Source organism: Camelus dromedarius, chromosome X (genome assembly GCF_036321535.1).
Source record: "Camelus dromedarius isolate mCamDro1 chromosome X, mCamDro1.pat, whole genome shotgun sequence".
Classification (NCBI taxonomy): Eukaryota; Metazoa; Chordata; class Mammalia; order Artiodactyla; family Camelidae; genus Camelus; species Camelus dromedarius.
The window spans coordinates 112843648-112864880 of record NC_087472.1 but is presented as its reverse complement, the minus strand read 5'-3'; the positions used below and the strand labels follow the sequence as shown (position 1 = coordinate 112864880).

The window sequence follows — 21233 nt, the reverse complement described above, 5'->3', positions numbered from 1 at the left end:
ATGATGAAACTCAGGTAAGAAAATCAGACGTTTATATGGTGAACGCATTGACTATGATGGACAGTTCTGAGACACAAGATGCCTCAACTGGTGCTCTGCAGTCAACGGTCCTGTAATAAAGAAAGGTAGCAGACATTTTCGCCATGGATACGAATATGAATGGCACATTTCTTTTTTTTTTAAAGAAATTTATTTATTTATTGTTTGTGTTTGTTTTGTGGGGAGATAATTAGGTTTATTTATTTATTTTTTAATGCAGGGACCGGGTACTGAACCCAGGACCTCGTGCACGCCAAGCACGCGCTCTAGGGTGAGCTACACCCTCCACCCCATAAACGGCACATTTCAAACACAGCTTTTTTATGTTAAAATTGCATCAAAACACCGATTCCACTGACTCTGGGCAGATGGAAATCCTTTCTGTAATTATTGGTTTGGCAACAGGAGACGTCCTGGGGAAAAATGACTGGGTGGATCAAAGGGGTGCCATCTTGCCTGGGTAGCGTTGTTTTGGGGGAAGGAGAAAGGCTGGCGGGGGAAATATTTGAGGTACGCGTTTGAAATAGGAATAAAGGGGAGATGGAGGTTGAACCCCAGCAGACTGGTGTCTGCTGCCTCCGCGGTGTCCGGTATTGCCTCGGGGAGAAATGCATACTTAATTAGAGAGACAAGATGTGTTATCTCCCCTGCAACGGAACCCCCCGGGATTGTTTCTGAATTACGTCCAACAAGACAGATCGTGGGGAATAATTTGGGAGGGGGTGGGTGTCCAGTTTGTCAACGCCACGCCCCACGTGGATTGCTGTTACAGAGCAAGTGAAGTGACGCAAGACAAGCCATAACCTGGCATTAGGAATTAAGATGTGGGCATAAAAGACCCCAAGGCATTATGATTCTACACACAAGGGAAATTCATGAACACTCATCTGAAGAAGCCAACCAGTTGGCTCGGCAGATGATCTGCATACGTGCTCACAACAGACAAGTTTCACCAGAACATTGCTTTTTGAGGTGGGACGTCCTATGAAAAGTGTGTCTGTGTGGTCCCGTGAGTGCCAGATACTGAGTCCTGGACCATCAGACCTAAGATACAGGTGTCTCCAGGTCAGCCTCCTTGGAGGGAAACTCTGCACCTGGATTGTGTAGAAACACCAAAAGGAGGTGTCAAAAGATGTTTGAATCTGTTCTCCGGGATGAGAACCACAAAGGGTGTATGAGTTTCCATCCTGAATAAGACAATAGAAAAGGAGAAGTGTCTTAAATACAGGGTCCCGTGGCAGCTCCATTAGAAGCTGGTCTGAAATCTCATCAGTTCAAGTGCCTGGCATTTATTATCTGATCGTGGAGTAGGGATCCACTGATAAGAGAATGATCCATGATTTGATTGACAATGTGGGACTTGAGACAGAGCAAAATTATCAAGTACACTCAGCTGGTCTCTTAATTCTCTCCTTTCTTCTGTGGCATCTTTCTCTTGGCTTTGCGTGTGTGGTTTTTCTTCTGTGCAAGCAAATGTTCCTTCAGCAATGCTGCTATACGCACGGGTCTAAATTCCAATGTGAAAGAAAATCCATCAGGAAAAGTTACCAGGAAAAGCAAGACCCTTCTTCGCTGCATTTCAACTCAAGGGTCTTGGTATCTCTTGCCCAAAGAAGGCTTTGTTTCTGGGTAAACGTTTTCCAACTTCACCTCTTGGAAGAACATTGTAGTCTGTGTGTGAGCTGAGCGTCCAGGAACGCCTCCGTTTGAGCGCGGCTGGCTGTTACTATACAACCGCGATGGCCAACACTTGGAAGAGGAATTTCTGAGCCCCGCCTGTGCCTGGGGAGAAGGTCTGCTAGGAGCCCTGTGCGTTCACAGGAAGCCTGGAATTGAACGTAGCTCATGAGACCATCCTTCTAAAAAAGTCCTCCTTTGCTTTGCAGAAGCCTCTTCACCTCCCTGCCTTGGCTGTGCGTACTCTTAAACACGTGCCCGTCACAAGGGGTAACCGGCAAGAAGCCTAATGTCGTCCTGATCATGGTGGATGACCTTGGGATTGGCGATCTCGGTTGCTATGGGAATGACACAATGAGGTAGGGTCATCTCCTGAATCCTATTTATCTATCGTTCGGGCTTGGAAGATTGATACACTTTACAACTGTGTCTACCTGCAAAACCCAATTGATTTTTTTTTTTAAACAAGCAAATTATATTAAATTCAGGGCTGTTTGGATTGGATTCTTGGCTCTGCATTTACTAGCCGTCAAATCTTAGACAAGTGTCTTGACCTCTGTGTGCCTTGTTTTTCTTGTTGGCTGAGTGCAGAAGTGAGCAGTATTACCTGTGATTTCATACATGCAAAGTGTTGAGAATTGCCACCTGGCACACACTGCGTCCTCTTTGATACAGACTATTAAGATGAGCAGTAATTTTAATGCCCTGGTTTTACTTGGCGGAATTAATCACTGTATGCTTCCTTATTTTGGAAGCCAAACAGAACTTGGAAGGTGACATCTTATTTTGACAATGAGCCGTCTGAAAGAAGAAAACCATGAAACAGAAACTCAGAGGTTTCTGCTGGATGATTAAAACCATCTGCATGAGCCCTGCCTATATAAAGATTTGCACTGTATCATTATAAGACATATGAACTGCACACATTAGGAATTCTTTCATTGTGTCACTGATAGGTGTCACAGCTTCTCATCTCTGCTTGGGATTAAAAAAAATTAGGAGTCATGAAAAAGTAAATGTCAAAATTAATCATTACTTCTACTGAAAGGAGCAAAAGCTCAAAAAAATGTGCATAAGGAAATGAATGGTAGACTTTTGTAGATATGGTGGAGTTGTGGGGTGTAAATATTTTGCTGAAAACACTAGCTCCTTGAGAAGTAAGATTATAACATAACATCTAAAAGTGTCATGTATGCCCCAGGAATGCAGGCTATATATGCTAGCATATATATACATATACTTATATATACAGACGTATCGATACACACCCCTACATATTTGCAAATTGAACCACGCTTAAAAGACGGTGGATGAATTTCACATTTAAATGCAGAGAAATGCTTTAGCAAAGCTGGAAATTCTGGAAGTAGCAAGTTGCCATTCACCGTCTGTCTCATGAGTAAATCTAGGACTGATTATATTTTATTTTTACCCGACTAGGAGATGGCTCCTCTTCTGTGGAAGTCTGCCTTGGAGTCCCTCCTTGGAATCACATATCCTTGTGTTTAATCACAGGGCAGTTTTTTGACCTACGTGTAGAGTAGGGACATTCATCAATGGAGTTGTGGGTGGAAATAATCCTTAGGTCTTAAGTAGCTGGATGTAACTAAAGTCTGTAAGTAATTAGCCATAATTAACCAAAGACACTGAAATAGTTTGTGTGTATATATATACATACACAAAAATATGTACATGCATTTTTTAAAATAGATACCAAGCTGCAGAACCAATCCTGCAATTAACAATAGTTGCATAAAAGCAAGTATTTTCATCCTGAAGTGGACAAAGAAAAGAAAAGAAAAGAAAAGAAAACTGAGCAAGTGACCCTCTGCTCCCTCCTGAGTTCCCGGAATTGCAGTGAACAGGGATGTTGGCTACCTTCAGATCTCTCTTCTCAATCCCTCTCTCTCGCTGTGTCTCTCTGCTCTCTCTCTCTCCTTTCCACGCCCCGTTCTCCGTCTCTCTCCATTTATCCTCCTGCCTCTCTTCTCAGGACTCCTCACGTCGACCGCTTAGCCAGGGAAGGTGTGCGGCTGACGCAGCACATCTCGGCAGCCTCGATGTGTACTCCCAGCCGATCTGCTTTCCTGACGGGAAGATACCCCATCCGGTCAGGTGTGTCAGCCCCGAAGCCTGCTGTCCCGCTAGGATGGTGTGTCTGTGTGTGTCTGAGAGCGTCGTGCGTGCTCGTGCAAGAACGGAAAAGGGGCATTGCGTGTGGCGGGGTGTGAGCCCCGTTTGCAGAGCACCATCTCCTTCCTCACGGGATGTCTTCTCTTCTGTGCACAGACCACCTCTCCTCCTTCCAGAAAGCTCCCAAACTCTCTCACGCTTCAACCGATGATCGCCTGCCCACTGTAGGTGCATTTTATTTTATGTTTCATGTTCCATTTAGGAATGGTTTCTAACAAAATTTCCCGTGTCATCCGGTCCCTTGGAGCCTCTGCTGGACTCCCTCCAAATGAAACGACGTTCGCCGCCTTACTCAAGAAGCAAGGATACAGCACAGGACTCATCGGTGAGACGTGATTGTTAGTTTGACCCATTTCCCTTAAAGTAAGGATATACGTTTCTCTAGCCTCGACTTACTGTTTTCTTGAAATCCCTTTATTTAAAAATTTGTTTGGATGGGTGCCCAGGAGTGGGATTGCTGGATCAGCTGAACTCATCTACAAAACAGAAAGAGATCACAGACGTAGTAAACAGTCTTATGATTACCGGGGGAGAGTAGGAGGGAAGGGATAAATTTGGGGATATGAGATCTGCAGCTGATAACCACTGTGTGTTAAAATAGATTTAAAGAAAAACAAATTTCTGTACAGCACAGGAAACGATATTCAATATCTTATAATAACCTTTAATGAAAATGAATATATGTATGTATATGTATTATATATGGTTGGGGCAACAGCCAAGCCAGCATAGCTGTTTTAAGAAAACACACACACACACACACACACACACACACACACACACCCCTCCCTAAATGGTACCTACTCATCCATTTCTAACATAATTCAGGCACCACTGAAAAACCCTTTCGCACCCGACCCCTCAGTCTTCACCAGATGTTCATCCTACGTGGTTTCGTACCACCCTGTGCACCTCATCTTTGCAAACACCCCCCTGTGCTATGATGATCTTTGTGCATGATTCTCTGCAGACTCTGAAATCCTTCATCTCAGCCACCATGTCTAATTTAACAAACGCAATTGATCCACCCAAGAACACACAAATATCTCTCTGCACTGCTAACTTTTTACATGGTGTCAGCATTGGACTCTGGCTACACCCTTTATCCATTATCCAAACAGAAAAAAAAAAAAAAAAAGAGTTTACAGTGAATGTTTATTTTTCAAAGTTCACACCCTCTATCTGTCACCCAAACAGAAAAAAAGAGACTTTCAAATAAATGTCTCTTGGGAAATGTCCATGTTCTCAATCTTTCACCTAAACAAACAAACAAAAAAGACATTCAAATAAATGTCTCTTGAACACTGTCCACACCCTATATCTGTTAACCCAAACCAAGATAAGGAGCATTTACATCCCATTAGAAATTCCTTTCTGCCCCATCCCAGTCCATCCCTCTAATCTGACTCCTTTTTGCCTCCACTCCTGTTCTGTTCTGTTTGTTTGTTTGTGTGGGGAGTTAAGGAGGAAGAGAAATCATGAGACTTACTTATTTGTTTTAGTGGAGGTACTGAGGACTGAACCCAGGACCTCGTGCACGCTAAGCCTGTGCTCTACCCCTGAGCTACACCCTCCTCCCTCCAGTCCTCTTCTTGACGATCAGTTCAGAAGAGAAAAGCGTGGTGCTCCTTTTGGCAACAGTCATGGTCTCTGGTTAACTGTATTGCAATGAGACGGCCTTGCCCATGGACGAAATCATTAACAATTACAGATGGGAGGGGATTTCTGAGAAAAAAACCCGTCTCCTTAATTTCAGAGACAAGGAAATGGATTCTTCTCAAGGCGGAAGAACGTAGGAGGTGTTTTAAAGGGACAGTTGCACAACAAGGAAGATCGATTTCTCAGGCTCCCTGCCCCTTTCACACTGTCCCACTGTTTGGTCTTCTGCCCAGCTCATTATTTCATTCAGCCTGGACCATATGGATGTCCCTCTCCTCACTATCTGAAATACTTGCGATTTTGGTAATAAATTTGACATGGACCCGCGAAGACCATCTCGCTGAAATGGCAGAACACAAAACTGACAGCCGTAGCATGACCTCTCATCCACCTGCCCCCTCAGGCGCTCGGAGATGTGTACGTGCATCCTCTATGTGGCCACAGCTGCATGCAAGAAAATATTAATGTTTTAGAAGGCACACATGATCACAGTCCCCTGGGGTCCACACATTAGCAGGGCTCATGCGGATCTTCCATTTACTGTTGGGGGTGTGGCAAGTTTTACTGCCTAAATCCCTTACTTCAGCGAACTTCAGTGGGAGACCCTAGGATTTCCATCCAGCCAAACAGCCCAGCACCCATTCATCCATACTCAGTCCATCCTCCATCATTTATCTGTATCTATCATCTGTCTGTCTGTCTGTCTATTTATCTATTATCTATCTATCTATCTACCATCTATTTATTTATCCATCTAATCTATCTATCTATCTATCTATCTATCTATCTATCTATCTATCTATCTATCTATCTATCTATCTAACATCTATCTATCTAACCTACCTACCTATCCATCCATCCATCCATACATCCACCTTATCTATCTATCTATCCATCCTATCTAGCTATCTATTATCTATCTACTATCTATCTATCTATCTACCTGTCTATCTATCTACCTATCTATCTTTCCATCCACCCAACCATCCATCTATCCATTCTATCTACCTACCTACCATCCCACTAATATCTAATCACACATCTATCTATTCATCTATCCATCCATCTACCCATAAATACAGATAAGCATGCCCCATCCATCTTCCATCATTTATTTGTGTATGTCATACCTACCTATCCATTCATCCAACCATCAATAATCTCTCTGTTCATCATGTATCCTCTATCTTGTCTCTATCATTTAACTATATTTGTGGCTATAATTTATCTATGTATCTGTCTATCTAGCCATCCACCTATTCATCCATCTATCTTCTAGTCTATCTCACTGCCTAATATCTATCTACCTACCTACTTGTCCATCATCTACAATCTGCCTTGTCTCTGTCGTGGATCTATCTTTGTGCCTATGACTTTGTCCTCTCTGTGAATGAGAAACTGCCTACTTCAGATCTTTGCTACAAATCCACAATGATGTTTCTCTCGGTTTTCTTTTCGTCCTGTCTGGTCACTCACAACCGGATCTCAACACAAACTTCTACAAGATAGAGAAACAAACAAACAAACAAACAAACAAGCAAACAAACAAACGTGAGTCTATGCTCAACTCAGATGTTTTAGCCGAGGGGAAGTATCTGCTCATCCATTTTTGTGCATTGGGCGATTGTTTCAAATGAAGAAAGTCTCGTGGTCTTTGGCATGTGCTGACGTATAGTGCTTTGCTCACGTGTGTGTTTAATTTCAGGCAAGTGGCATCAGGGTTTAAACTGCCAATCCCGAAGTGACCATTGCCACCACCCATATAATTATGGGTTTGATTACTTCTACGGGATGCCATCCACACTGGTGGACTCCTGCTGGCCAGATCCTTCCCGCAACATGGAATTAGCCATCTCAAGCAGACTCTGGCTCTGTGTGCAGCTGGTCGCCTTGGCGGCTCTCACTGTCACGTTGGGGAAACTGAGTCGCTGGATCGCTGTCTCCTGGTCCCTCATCCTCTCCATGATTCTTTTTGTTTTTCTCCTGGGCTACTTCTGGTTCTCCAGCTATACATCCCAACTGTACTGGGATTGCCTCCTCCTTCGAGAGCACGAGATCACCGAACAGCCCATGAAGGCAGAACGAGCTGGGTCCATCATGGTGAGGGAGGCGGTTTCATTTTTAGAAAGGTAAAGCTAATTTTTAAAAGAATCCATGTGCTAATGATGAAAGAATGAGTTTTTTTTTTTTTTAAAAAAAGGAGATGACAACTTGAACCATATTGAGTCAAGACAAGGAATTTACTAAGCATTGCCATACTTACGGCTTCAGAATCATACGACGTGTTTTAGAGGCCAGCTGGACTTTTCCAGCGGTACCTCATACTGGGTCAGGCCAAGGTCAGATCACCCTAGATTCAAGCCCATTGATTGGGCTTATTAATTCACAGCGTGTATTGTCAGTGTGTTAATTTACAATCGGAAACATATTTGCCAGGGAACTGGACGGTAGAATAGGTTGACCATTTTATTATTTCACTGCTAGGGAAAAAAAAAATCTACTTGGGAAATTTAAATCAGAAGGGCTGCCTTGGAGCACGTGACGTCTAAGGGATATTATTTGGAAGAGGTCAACGTTAATCATTATAAAGCCGTGATGCCTCCACAGCACAGCAGCTTTTTTTCACCACTGTTCTCTACTTGTTGGATTAAACCTTTCTCTTAGGAAAAGGCTGTGGACAGGTTTTCTGCGGACCCTTCCAATGTTGACTGAGGTTTTATCTTTCCTGATCGCCATCCTGGGGTCTGGGCTTCCAGGAATAGTTCATATTTAGTGATGGCAACAGGCACCCAGTAAGAAATAGGCTCGTGGGCATATGTGTAGGGTGTGCTATTGGTCCTTACAGTAGAGACCTGGCAAGAGTACCCTTGAGACGATGATATCTTACGTGAATCTTCAAAGGTGAGTCATAGGGAGTGGAAAGGAAGGAGTGGGCTGCAATGACTGGCAGCAGTACAAGTCGAAGGAAGATGGCGTGTTGGCAAGAATCCGTGAGCAGTTTGGTCTCAGCATGGAGTATTCCAAGGCAGGAAGGGTCAGGAGAAAAGTTGGGATGTTTGGCTGTCAACTCAACGGAGAGTTGACTGAGGGTGTAAAGGTTCTTCTGTAACCTGGTGACTAATTTTGCCCCAACCCCATAGCCCAGGTAAAGATAAAGAAGACTAAGTGTGCTGGGGGGAGGTTGAGCCATCTTTGCATTGTAGATACAACGGAATGGCTGGTTTCCTTTAGGGCCAATGAACGTACAGAGTTCTGGGAAGTTAGACAAAGGGCACACTGGCAAGTGGCAAGGTGGCATCTGGCCCTTCCAGACCTCAAGAGGAGCAAACCCGTTCCATTGGGTCAGCCAGTTCGAGTCTCCAAACAGCCCCACAATTGTCACTTACTGTTCCCCACGAGTACTTCAAGAATACATGCTGGTGTGGACCTGGTTTCTTCACCAAAACCTCGGTGGAGTTTCAAAAGTTCTAGACGCTCTCCAACGACACACTCTTGAGAGGGAAGAGCCACAAATGGTGAGCAGAGACTCTGAAGCTCTGCGAGCCGCTCTGTTCGTTAGCCATCATGTGATCACAAGCTGGTGGCTGAAGTTCTCACATCCACAAACTGCTTTTCATCCAGGTTCTCACTGTGTGAGTTGTCTCCCAGGGCTGCAGCCATATCCATGTAGTTATTATAGTACAATTCTTGAGGTCAGAAATCCGAAATTAGTCTTATGGGAACTAAAATCAAGGAGCTGGCACGACCAGTTCCTTCTGGAGGTTCTAGGTGGGGAATCTCTTTCTCATCTCTTCCAGCATCTAGAGGTCACCTGCGTCCCTTGCCTTGTAGCTCTCTTGTTCCCACCTCTGCTTCTGTTGACACCCATCCTCTTGTATTTTTTCTGAGTTTGACCCTATTGCCTTCCTCTTATAAGGACTCTTGGGATTGCATTGGGTCCACCCAAATAATCTAGGATGCAGGTGCTGGGATTCGGATCCGTGGGCATCTTTGGAGTGAGGCATTATTCAGCCCACCGCATTGAGCATCACTCTTTATTCTGACAGCTTAATTGGGCATGCTAAGTGGTTTTAAGACTTAACACGTGCTCTGAGTGTGAGATCCTCAACCCCCACCCCACCCTTATTGTACAGATTTCGCTGTGAAGAACGATATCGTCTGAAAGAGACTCGATGTAGCACAGCCAACTCTGAGGTGGAAAGTCATCTTCCCTGGTCCACCTTCATGAAGACACAGAGTGAAATCATACTGCAGAACAAAAGCTCTTCTGCTCTGATTCTAGCAATTGCCCTCATCCTTCATCATTTCCTGTGCCTTTTCCTTTAAAATATTAGATTCCTGGGGCTGCTATAAAATAGCCCCACACACTGGATGGCTTAAAACAAGAGACATTTATTCTCTCATGGCTCTGGAGACCAGACGTCCAAAATCCAGGTGTTTTCTGAGCCATACTGTAGATTACAGGATCCTTCCTTGCCTCTTCCAGACACTGGTGGTTGCTGACAAGCACTGGCGTTCCTTGGCTTGTAGCTGTAGGTTCCAGGTGGATGTTAATTTTGGAGGATGCTATTCAATCTAGCCCGCCATGGCACAACCCCCCCCCCTTTTTTTTTAAGTTCATTTCCCCACCCCACCCCATTCTCTGCGCTCTGATATCTCATCAGAGCAGACATTTCTCCAAAACGGTCATTTGTGTTGTGTGCTGCCCTGGTTCTCTGAGGACCTTTCTTTCCAGCAGGCAGATTGTCAAGACTTGACGTGGGTCAGGTTCGTTCCCTGTGCCCTCACATGAGAACCAAAGGTGTGCGGACAGTTTTCCAAGAAGTTGCTGTCCTTGCTTGCTCTTGGGTTGTGCAAATGTCGAAGTTCCTAAAAAGTCCTGTGTCTCTTGGGCTGTGACTCTAGTCTGGGACTTTATGAGCCATTCGAAAGTGTGCCAAGGAGAGCTAGATTAAATTTTTTAACTCCCTGGTGACAGGGAGAGCTAGTTTTTTTTTTTCTTTTCCATTATAGTTTATTATAAGATATTGAATATAGTTCCCTGTGCTGTACAGTAAACCTTTGTTGGTTATCTATTTTATATTCAGTAGTGTGTATCTGTTAATCACAAATTCCTAATTATATAGTAGTATGTATCTGTTAATCTCAAACTCTTAATTTATCCCTGCCACTGTCCCTCTTTGGCAACCATCGTCTGTGAATCTGTTTCTGTTTCATAAATAAGTTCATTCATATTCTTTTTGTTAGATTCCACATATGAGTGATATCATGTAATATTTGTCTTTCTCTGTCTGACTTACTTTACTTAGTATGACAATCTCCAGGTCCATCCACGTTGCTGCAAATGGCATTATTTCATTCTTTTTTATGGCTGAGTAGTATTCCATTGTATAAATATACCACTTCTTCTTTATCCAATCATCTGCTGATGGACATTTAGATTGTTTCCATGCCTTGGCTATTGTAAATAATCAGGCAGGGCTACTTCTCAGTGCAGTAGTCCTAGGTATGTCCTGGGGAGCTTTCCAGATTCTGGAGGCTCCTGGAATCCACCCCAGGCTAGGATGATCTCTTAAATGGGCTTCCTCAGGTGGAGAAGGATTGGAATATTGCTCACTTTTGAAAACTCAAAAGCAGTGTGATTGATGTCTTCTCAGGCACCGTCAAGGACCCTTCCTCCTCCTTTTCTGCTTTCTTCATGTGCACATCCCTCTCCCCACGGCGGATGCCTTCATGGGCGTCAGCAAGCACGGTCTGTACGGGGATAACCTGCAGGAGATGGACACCATGCTGGGTAAGTGTCAGAACATAAGGAGATGAATGAAACCTCTGTGTTTGATGTTTTAGGACACCCAGAAACTGCCCCCAGCCAACCTGCAAAGGACACCCTTTCTCCATAGCTGAGTGGTTGCTTGTGTAGGGCAAAGAGGTTAGGAACACAGACGAGGAAAGAGAGCTGGGTTCTTCGGGGGCATCTCATAACCCACCCACCCCCAACTCTTCCATGCAGGCATTTCACAGGTACCAGACAAGTCCCAGAAACTTCCCCAAAGCTGGATTCCTTGCAGGGCCAAGCCCAGTTAGAGGCTTTGATGCAAATCCCCTACCCCTCCCAGGGAGAAACCTCTGGTGCCTAGTGAGTCATGCATCCTAAATGGGAGAGAACTCAGTACCTCGTATCTCAAAGCAGGTTTCTCAAGAACGGTGAAAGCAGGATGTGTGTCCAGCATGAGGAGGAAGCGTGAGAGATGAGATCAGGAGGGGAGTTGCGGCTGGACCTGCTGGGAGGATTGGAATCGGGAAAATTGGGGTGGGATGCATCAAGGCAAGGGACTGCTGATACAGCTCCACTAGGCAAGGCAGGTGAGAGACTGCAAAAGTGCCTTAGAAAGTTTTCTATACACATTATTACATTACATTACACTGTGTCATTATATCATATTGTATTACATAGATTACCAAATGACATTGTCTTATATTATACTACGTAGATTACAAAATTATATCATATTATATTACATAGATTACAAAGATATACAATATGCAAGTTATATAGAATCTATACATGTAAATAAATATTGAAATATACATATAGATATTTTATATAATATGTGTATCTCTAGCATCCATTGAAGATTCTAAGGATTTCAACCCAGACAATTATATCCTTTACGGATACCGGCAGACTTGGAGATGCTTCTATCCCCTGTGTTTAGAGAGATTAAAGAAATTAATTAGATAGTGGCCATGGGGAGGCTACATACACTTTTTTAGCACATTTATACATATAGATATAAAATATATAATACATATGTTGTAACTTTAGATAGAAAATGCCTATAATATAAAATGTAAATTTAATCTTTATATAAATACATCATCTAATATAAATTCACATACATTATATGCATTTCAGTTGATGCTAGGAATATATATATATATATTGCATTTATATTATAGATTTATATTTATAGAAAGGGATGAACCATTTCTATGACCACAACCATATTCTTTTTTTAATCTAACTACTAAGAATAGTAACATCTCAAAGTAACTTCATAACTGGACGCAGCTACCAGCCAAGGGATGCGAGAGCGTCTCAGCCACCATCAGGAGGTAGGAAGGGGCATGGAAGAATCATGCCCAAGAGATTTGAGAGAGAGACGAGGAGGGCGAGAGCCAGCCCACACCTTCATCCAGGACTTCTGGCCTCCAGCAATGTGAGAGAAGAAATTTCTGTTCTTCTAAGTCCTCCAGCTTGTAGCAATTTGATAGAACAGCCCTAGGAAACTCACATAACTGGTTTATGAGAAACCATCACCAATTCAATCAGCATACCTCCCCATGCAAACTAAGGGCATTGGCTGAAATGGGGGGAAAAAAAATGGAACTTCGATATTGTTTCTCTCTGGATGATAGACAGAGCCAGTTAAAAAAAAAAAAAAGGATAGCCAAGATCTATACATTTCACAAAATATCAAAAGCGCACATCTTAACTAGCATACAAGAGGCCCCTTGCAAGCAGGAATGATTGGCAACCATACGACATTGTTTTGACTTCCTTAATAAATAATTTTATAAGATAATGATAGAAACACCGAAGTCCCAAAAGGAGAATCAGCAGGAAGAACATCACTTACAGATTCAAAGGGCAATTGTCAGTATAGGATTAGGAAGAAATCCATTTTCACTCATAGTTTAACTTAATCACCTCTCAAGCACCAGCTCCTGATGAGGAATTGAGAAAATGGACACTCATTATACACTAATTTGGGGAGTATAAAATGTTTCATCTTTCCCCTTGTCCATTTAACCATGGATCTCTCTGTAAAAATTAAAATAAGATAAAATAAGATAAAATGAAATAAAATAAAATAAGATAAAATAAGATAAAATGAAATAAAATAAAATAAAATAAAATAAAATAAAATAAAATAAAATAAAATGAATGGTACATTTTAGATGAGAAACATTTTTTGCAATGAATCCCAATTGGGACTTATATTAATGTCCAAGTCTCATAGTGTCAGTTTTATGTGTCCCTTTTTAAAAAAAAAATCATTTCAGGCAAGATTCTTGATGCCATTGATAATCTGGGTCTGAAGAACCACACCCTCGTCTACTTTACATCAGACCACGGAGGGCATCTGGAGGCCAGGAGAGGCCACATCCAGCTCGGAGGATCGAACGGAATATACAAAGGTGAGGATGCGAAATCTGAGAAACTGGTGGTGACAAAGCGCTCCTAGGGTCATTCTAATGAAAGTCTATGGGGTGAAGAGATAAATGTATAAAAGACTGTGTGCTTAGGGGACAAAACAAATCCACCATGGAAGCTGTTAACTACTGAAATTCTATTTTTTGCTCATGTATGTATACCTATGACCGAACTATTATGCTGTACACCAGAAATTGACACAACATTGCAAACTGACTATATTTCAATTTAAAAGAAATATCTCCATTTCTCAACAGACTATGATTAAAACTCCACCTTGAGTAACTTAATGAAATAATGAAGATCTGTTAACACTGTAGAATGGCTTTTCCTCCTTGTTTAGTCCAGGGAATCTTGGTTTAATGCCAGTTATCTTGGTGCCGTGAATATTATCTTCTGCGTTCATTCTCAATAATGCCCTGGTTTGGACAATAAATTAGCATATACCCATACCATTGCATTCAATGAGTTTTCAGGGTACCAAATGCAGCAGTGAACCAAAAAAAAAAAAAAAAAAAGACCCGTGCAATTATGGAATTAAAATTCTCATGGAGGGAGACACACCAGGGAAAGAATAAATTCATAAATTATATGGTAGGCTAGACGTGATCATTACTATAGGAAAATAGAGCAGAAGCAAAGGTGAGGGGAAAATAGAGAGGAAAAAAATTGGTGATGGGGGCGGTGGTGGTGTCTTGCTATTTTAAATAGTGTTCCAGCAGGTTGTGCTGAGAAGGTAACTTCGAGGAAAACTAGGAGGGTGGGAAAGAAGCAGATGTGCATCTGACATAACAGCATTTGAGGCGGAAGGGACAGCCTGTGCAAAGGCCCCGTGTTGAATATGGTCAAAATCCTACCAGCAGCCCCAGAAAAATAATCCCGTGGGCATGCACTGCTGACCCTATCAGGACTCTGCCCATGGTAGGCACTGAGCAAATATTGTTGATCGAGATTGTTCTATGATTTAATTATGTGACGACTGTCACCAGAGTAGGACCATTCTAACTGGAATTTTGTAATCTTGACCCCGTAACACAGGTGGAAAAGGGATGGGCGGCTGGGAAGGTGGAATCCGTGTTCCGGGACTTATCCGATGGCCTGGAAAATTGCCAGCCGGGAAAGTGATTGATGAGCCAACAAGTTTAATGGATGTTTTCCCAACTCTGGCTGCGGCGTCCGGGGGAACTCTGCCTCAGGACAGGTGATGTAACATATATGTGTATAATCTGCTAACAAGGCTTGTTTTTATTCTTTCTCCCGAATACCTGGGTAATTTTACTCTTCTTTATGTTTATGACTGTTGAGTGTTATTCTTGTGTCAGAGACCGGTCTTATATGACAACGGTCCATCTGAGACTCCTTGAAGTTTTTGACTGGGACAAAGATCGAGACGGGAAGTTTTGGAGGTGACAGCACGGCAGGTAAAACCCAGTCATCCATACAAAATGAAAAGTAACTCTCCAGTCTCTGGTGCGTGAGATCCAGAAGGCTGAGATGATGGCAAACCATTCAGTGGATACTTTGAAGTTGATCATGAGCGTCTCGAATTCCATCAAGAAGTCTTCCTTCATACGGCAATGGTACACTGTGACGGAACTCAGTTCTCAAAGCCAATACTTGAGAGGCAAGTGTTGGTAGAAAAGAAAGTTTGTTTTATTCCAGAGGCTGGCAACCAGGGAGAAGGTGGACTCTTGTCCAAAGGCCACCTCCCCTCTGTCGATCAGGGAGCAATAGCTTTTAAAAGGGTGAAGTTTTAGGGGTGTCTGGGCACAGGGAAGGGGTTACTTCCAGAACAGCACAGTGAGCTCCAGCAATCATCTTGAAATTGGCCATGTGGTGGCCCGATCAGCATTATCATGATTGTTTTAAGTACTGTTCAAATTCAGTTCCAGGGTCGATCTGTTCCCATTTCTTTGAGGCCAGTTCTCAAAATTGTGGCCGCTCCTGTCCTGGCTGCAGCCTGGTCATTCTGCCTTTTCAGTTATCTACAGAACAGCTCAAAGGATATGGCTCAGGGTATTTCCTGTAGCCCTTGAAGAGATCCTTGGCTTTGTCAAATGACTAAACTCCTCCTACTTTGTTTCGCTTGACTCTCCGTTTGTTTCTGTATTTTCTCATTTCTCCTGTGAAACTTGTTCTTTGGCTAAATTCTTTCTGCAGACAAGAGGCAGGTGGAGGACGTGGGTAGGCGGCAATCTGTCCTGGGAAGGCCCCCACTGGGTCCTGTTTAATTTCATTCCTCCCTGCCAACAAATGATCCATTAAAAAAAAAATATATATATATATATATATAAAAATAGAGTTAATGTCGATGTAATTTTTTAAAGTTTCTAAGCCAATCACAGTCATAAAAATGCTTTTTCAAGGTATCAGTGGGGTGCACTCAGTTTGGGGCATGACTCTACGGTATATTTTGGACTCACAAAGGTCCAGGGAGAAGCTTAATCTCAAGCAATATTGTCCTTTGAGCTCTGATTGGGAAATAAGTTCCCTGCCTTGGTTTTAACCAGCAAAGGGAGTTGTTCTCGATTCATATGTAGATAAACTTTTTTTACTTAACGACTGTAGCTATTCACATGTATACGATAAGACTAGAACATATTTAATGGTCTTCAAGGATTTTTTTTTTTGAAGGGATTACCCATGCAGTCAATCATTTACATGAGAATGAAGACAGGTTCCTTTCTTAAGTGATCACTTTTAGGATTAGGTGAGCTTCATTATTCTACTTTCCGTTACCAGATATGTTTGATTATTGTTGTTTCTTAAATATAAGGTATGAGACATTTCCTGATATACAATTAAAAGTTTAGGACTTTTTTTTCAGAGGTCCTGTAAAATTGCTTTCTCGGGGTAGCGATACCAGAATTGAGAATGGAGTTCTGATTTGTGAGATTATCTCGTCATCGCTGGGTAGATCATGTATTGACCTATTCCTTGGTCTTTTCATGTCACTGTAAAATCTTAGATTTTTTTTTTCCCCATGAGAGTACGCTGTCTTTGAGGGCACGCATAGATCTTCTTAAGTATTCAGCACGCTTCTCTCTTGGGTGAAGGAATGTCAAGGAGTCCACTGACCATCCTTCCAACAGCCTGGGGTTCAACTCCCCCGCGTCTGATCCCCTCCACATGTATCCGCAGGGTGATTGACGGCCGGAATCTCTTGCCCTTGCTTCGGGGTGACGTCCAGCACTCAGGACACGAGTTCTTGTTCCACTACTGTGGTCCTTACCTGCACGCCGCCCGCTGGCATCCAAAGGACAGTGAGTACACGAGCCCTTGCTTCCTACGGATGCCCAGAGTAGGGTCACTCAAGTCTATTTCCAACACTTTTTTCTACCCCCCTCCCCACCTCACCACACCTCACACCAGTCCTTTCTTCCAAGGGTTGCCACGAAAAAGATCTTGGAAGAGTTTCTGAGCCACTTTCCTTAGAAAAGCAGGGGGATGCCTTTAGGAAATAAAAATTCTGAGCGACACCATGAAGGACTGTTTGAAAAGATGTGTCCAGTTATATATGAGGGGATTCTGATGTTCTTGTCCTGCTGTAAGGGTCCAGTGACATTTTAGCATTAACCTGTGGGCAAAGAGAAAGACCAGAACGATGCTTGAGAAGGTAAAGAAGAACACAGGGCAGTTGGCACATGGGTTGATGTTGCTGCAATGTCTTTTCTCCTCCAGGCAAGGCGGTGTGGAAGGTTCATTATGTGACCCCAGTATTCCAGCCACCAGGGTCTCAGGCCTGCTATGTGACCACCTACTGCAGATGCTCAGGAGAACTGGTCACCTACCATGACCCTCCTCTCCTCTTCGACCTCTCCAGGGACCCCTCCGAGTCCAGCCCTCTGACACAGGACACGGAGCCCCTCTATGATTTCGTGATCAAGACAGTGGCGGACGCCCTGGAGGAACACAAGAAAACCATCGTCCCGGTCCGACAGCAGCTGTCGGAACTGAATTATGACAGCGTGTGGCTGAGGCCTTGCTGTGGGGTGTTCCCGTTCTGTTTGTGTGACAAGGAGGAGAACTCTTAAGCTGTGCAGGGGTGACAAGGGTTAGGGGAGCAGTTGAGAGCTGGCGATGTGGGTTTCCAGCTTATGGGTGTTCAAGGTGGGAAGCAATGAATTTGAGGGCAAAAGGGGAACAGGACACATCATCCCAGAATGCACTGCTCTGTGATGGGTTGTTTTGCACTAAAGGCAATTAAGATCCAGTAGACTCAGAAGATGCTCCTTCCCTCTCCCTTAACCACCTAAAAGAATTTAGACGGGGAAGCTACACCAGAAAGAGGCCTATTGCCAGAGATGACTTTTATATCAGAACGACGTATCTGCACATGACGGCAAATATTTGTTGACCAAACCCCTGTTCTTCTCCCCTTTCTATGAATTGCCTCCCTCCCCTTTGAAGCCCCAGACCCCTACCCCTTTCTGCTTACCCCAATTCCCTAACTGCGTTGCACTCTGAAGTCTTTGTGGGGAATCTCATAGGCATGTCATTAAATTTGTTTTTCCCCTGCTAATGTGTCTTATCTCAATTTAATTATCAGACAAACCAGTGAGCCTGGAAGGGAAAAAAGGACAAGTTGTTGTCCAACCCAATGAAAACCAGTGCATTGTACTCCCTTTCCAGATGATTACACGTCCGTCTGTTGTAATGGTTTTTGCTAATTTTTGTTTGCATTCTTGGTGCAGAATGTTGGTTTAATTTCCAAGTTTTAAAACATATTCAGTGCTTAAAAAAAAAAAGAAAAAGAAAGAAAATCCATAGCTATTTGTCCCAATGGCTCTGTAGCTCTTCAGAACATAAGACTCTTTGACCAAGGAGAAAAAACATCTACCATGTAAAGAATGCATTGAAAGGGTCTATCAGAAGTAGCCATTAAGCCAGTCAAAAGGGTTTATTTTTGCCTGCCCCAGACAGAAAATAAATCAAGGGCAGCACAATTTTTTGGTACAATGTAGAAGTCTACATGACAATTGGTTTGTTCTCCAACCATTGATAGAACATCGTCCAGAGCAAGAAGGTTCCTGAGAAAAACCAAACCAGGGACTCAAAAACCTGGTAGGGGCACCTGCGTTGATTGCGCCCCGCACCTCTGCCGCCAAGGACGTGCTGGAACATCGATGGAGCATCTTATTTCCTTCTTACTTCACCCTCGTGATTTGGGGACCACCCCATGCGCGCGTTTCCCAAGGCTGCCTTAAAAAAAATGGCCACAAACATGGCGGTTTACGAAACAACAGAGCTGTATTCTTTCAGTGTTCTGGAGGCCAGAAGTCCAAAAATAAGGAACTGGCAGAGCCTTGCTCTCTCTGAAACTCTGGATAGAAGCGTTCATTTTGTTCCCCCCAGCTTCCAGTGGTGGTTTACCCTCAATCCTTGGCGTTCCTTGCCTTCTAGAGGTACCCCTCGAGTCTCTGTCTCCATCTTCCCTTTCTGTGCCCACATTTCTTTCTCTTAATAAAAACATCCTTCATTGGATTAGAGTGCACCGTAATGCCATAGGACCTCATTTTGACTTGGTCACATCTGCACAGACCCTATTTCCAACTAACGTCCCATTCATAGGTACCAGGGTTTAGGACATCCATGTATCTTTTGTGGGGAGACATTTCCACCCACAATACCCTATACAACAAATATCTAGGGTTTGAAACTGCTCTGTTGTGTTGCTCAGAAAGACAGGGCTCACATGTTACGAGACTCATAGTGAACCACCGGCCACGCCAACCACAAATCCCCATGCACACCTCCACCATGATGCCTCTCCAAGCATAACTCCAGGAGTAACATGATTATGTGTGTTCAATATTTTTTCAACACGTCTCTATTCTTTCACTGCCTTTACTAAGGAAGAGTATGCCAATCTAAAGTCAAGCACAAACAGCCATATTCATATTGGGTATTAAGCAAAGATTTTTTTTTTTCCCCCAAGACCTCTTGGCCAACCCTCTTAGAAACTGTTAGTTGACGAAAGGCTGACTCATAACTCGGCCACTTCTTGTCCTAAGGTTTCCAATACATCACTATTTCATCACCTATCTTATGAGAAGCTTCCTCTTGAATTTAGGATGTGGTAGGACAGCGTCTTAGGATTTTAGCGTAAGAAAGATCTGCCAAGGCTGTCTCATCACATCCCCTTGTTTGATGGATGAAGAAAACGGAATGTAGAGATATTTAAGGGTTTTAGCCCTGGCCACATCATAGCATGAATGGAACCCAAATTGTTTGTCTCTCCCTTTTATTTCCTCCAGTTGCATGTTGAGTAGAGGGTAGACAGCCAAGGAAGCATCCTCTTTTCTGCATCCTGGCATCTATAGAGACGAACAAAAATGTTCTACGGCATTTGATGGGCTGGATTCAATAGCAGCCATGCTTCTTGGCAGCTTAGTGTCTTGGGGGAATTTTTCGCTTCAACTGCACTCATATATCTCAGTTTAAAAAAAAAATAGTACCAACATCATGGAATGGCTGCAAAGATTCAGAGAGATGGTGCTAGAAAAGACTTCGCACACAGCCCCATACAGAACACTAGATAAATACTTGCTTTTCTATGAGCTGTTTTCAGGACCCCTTAAAAGTTAACTGCAAGGTATATCATATATCAAAATGATGCAAATCTTTGCCATTTGTCCAAATGATCCAAATGATAATTAATTAACCATTGTCCCAAAGGCAGTAACAAGTTATATAGTTCTGCCTGGATGTAGAGTTACTTAAACCCTTTTTGTATGTTAAACTGGGGGATGCAGCATATACGTGGGAACAAGGGTGTAGGGGAAATCTGCGTCGTTTCCTCTTCAAGTTGATGTGAACCTAAAACTATCCTTTTAAAAGTATTTATATTTCTGTACATATAACATATATTTATATACATATAAAAATTATTTTCTCCCATCCCCAATATCCAACAATCTCAGACTTCTTGAGGAATAGAGATTTTTAACCATCTGATTAATTGAACCACTAGGGGGCACACTCATATAGTTGAGAACTTCCCTGACTCAAAACCCCTAAGAAGACACAGCGGGGGGAAAAAAAATGTGACAATGAATACACGTATGTTCATGTATAACTGAAAAATTGTGCTCTACACTGGAATTTGGCACAACATTGTAAAAGGACTATAACTCAATAAAAAATGTTAAAAAAAAAAAAAACCTAAGAAGAAACAAACTTTTTAAAGGCATATGCAGAATAGATAAACAAGATTATACTGTGTAGCACAGGGAAATATATACAAGATCTTGTGGTAGCTCACAGCAAAAAAAAAAAAAATGTGAAAATGAATACATGTATGTTCATGCATAACTGAAAAATTGCGCTGTACATTGGAATTTGCCACATTGTAAAAGGACTATAACTGAATAAAAAATGTTAAAAAAAATTTATACATTTCCTTCATGTTTATAAAGGTAACCTAAGCTTCAAATTCGTTCTTAAA

The 21233-nt window shown here is 42.8% G+C and overlaps 1 protein-coding gene across 1 annotated transcript; it reads left to right on the top strand.

Annotated features, from left to right (window-relative positions):
• Positions 1 to 18259, top strand: LOC105097378 (arylsulfatase F). The gene is made up of 10 exons (XM_010989911.3): positions 1 to 14; positions 1926 to 2075; positions 3710 to 3831; positions 4112 to 4234; positions 7274 to 7697; positions 11226 to 11362; positions 13636 to 13770; positions 14825 to 14987; positions 16928 to 17049; positions 17468 to 18259. The coding sequence occupies exons 1-10, from the start codon at positions 1 to 3 to the stop codon at positions 17818 to 17820; spliced, it is 1743 nt and encodes a 580-aa protein (XP_010988213.1). The 3' UTR covers positions 17821 to 18259.
• The last annotated feature ends 2974 nt before the right edge of the window (positions 18260 to 21233 follow it).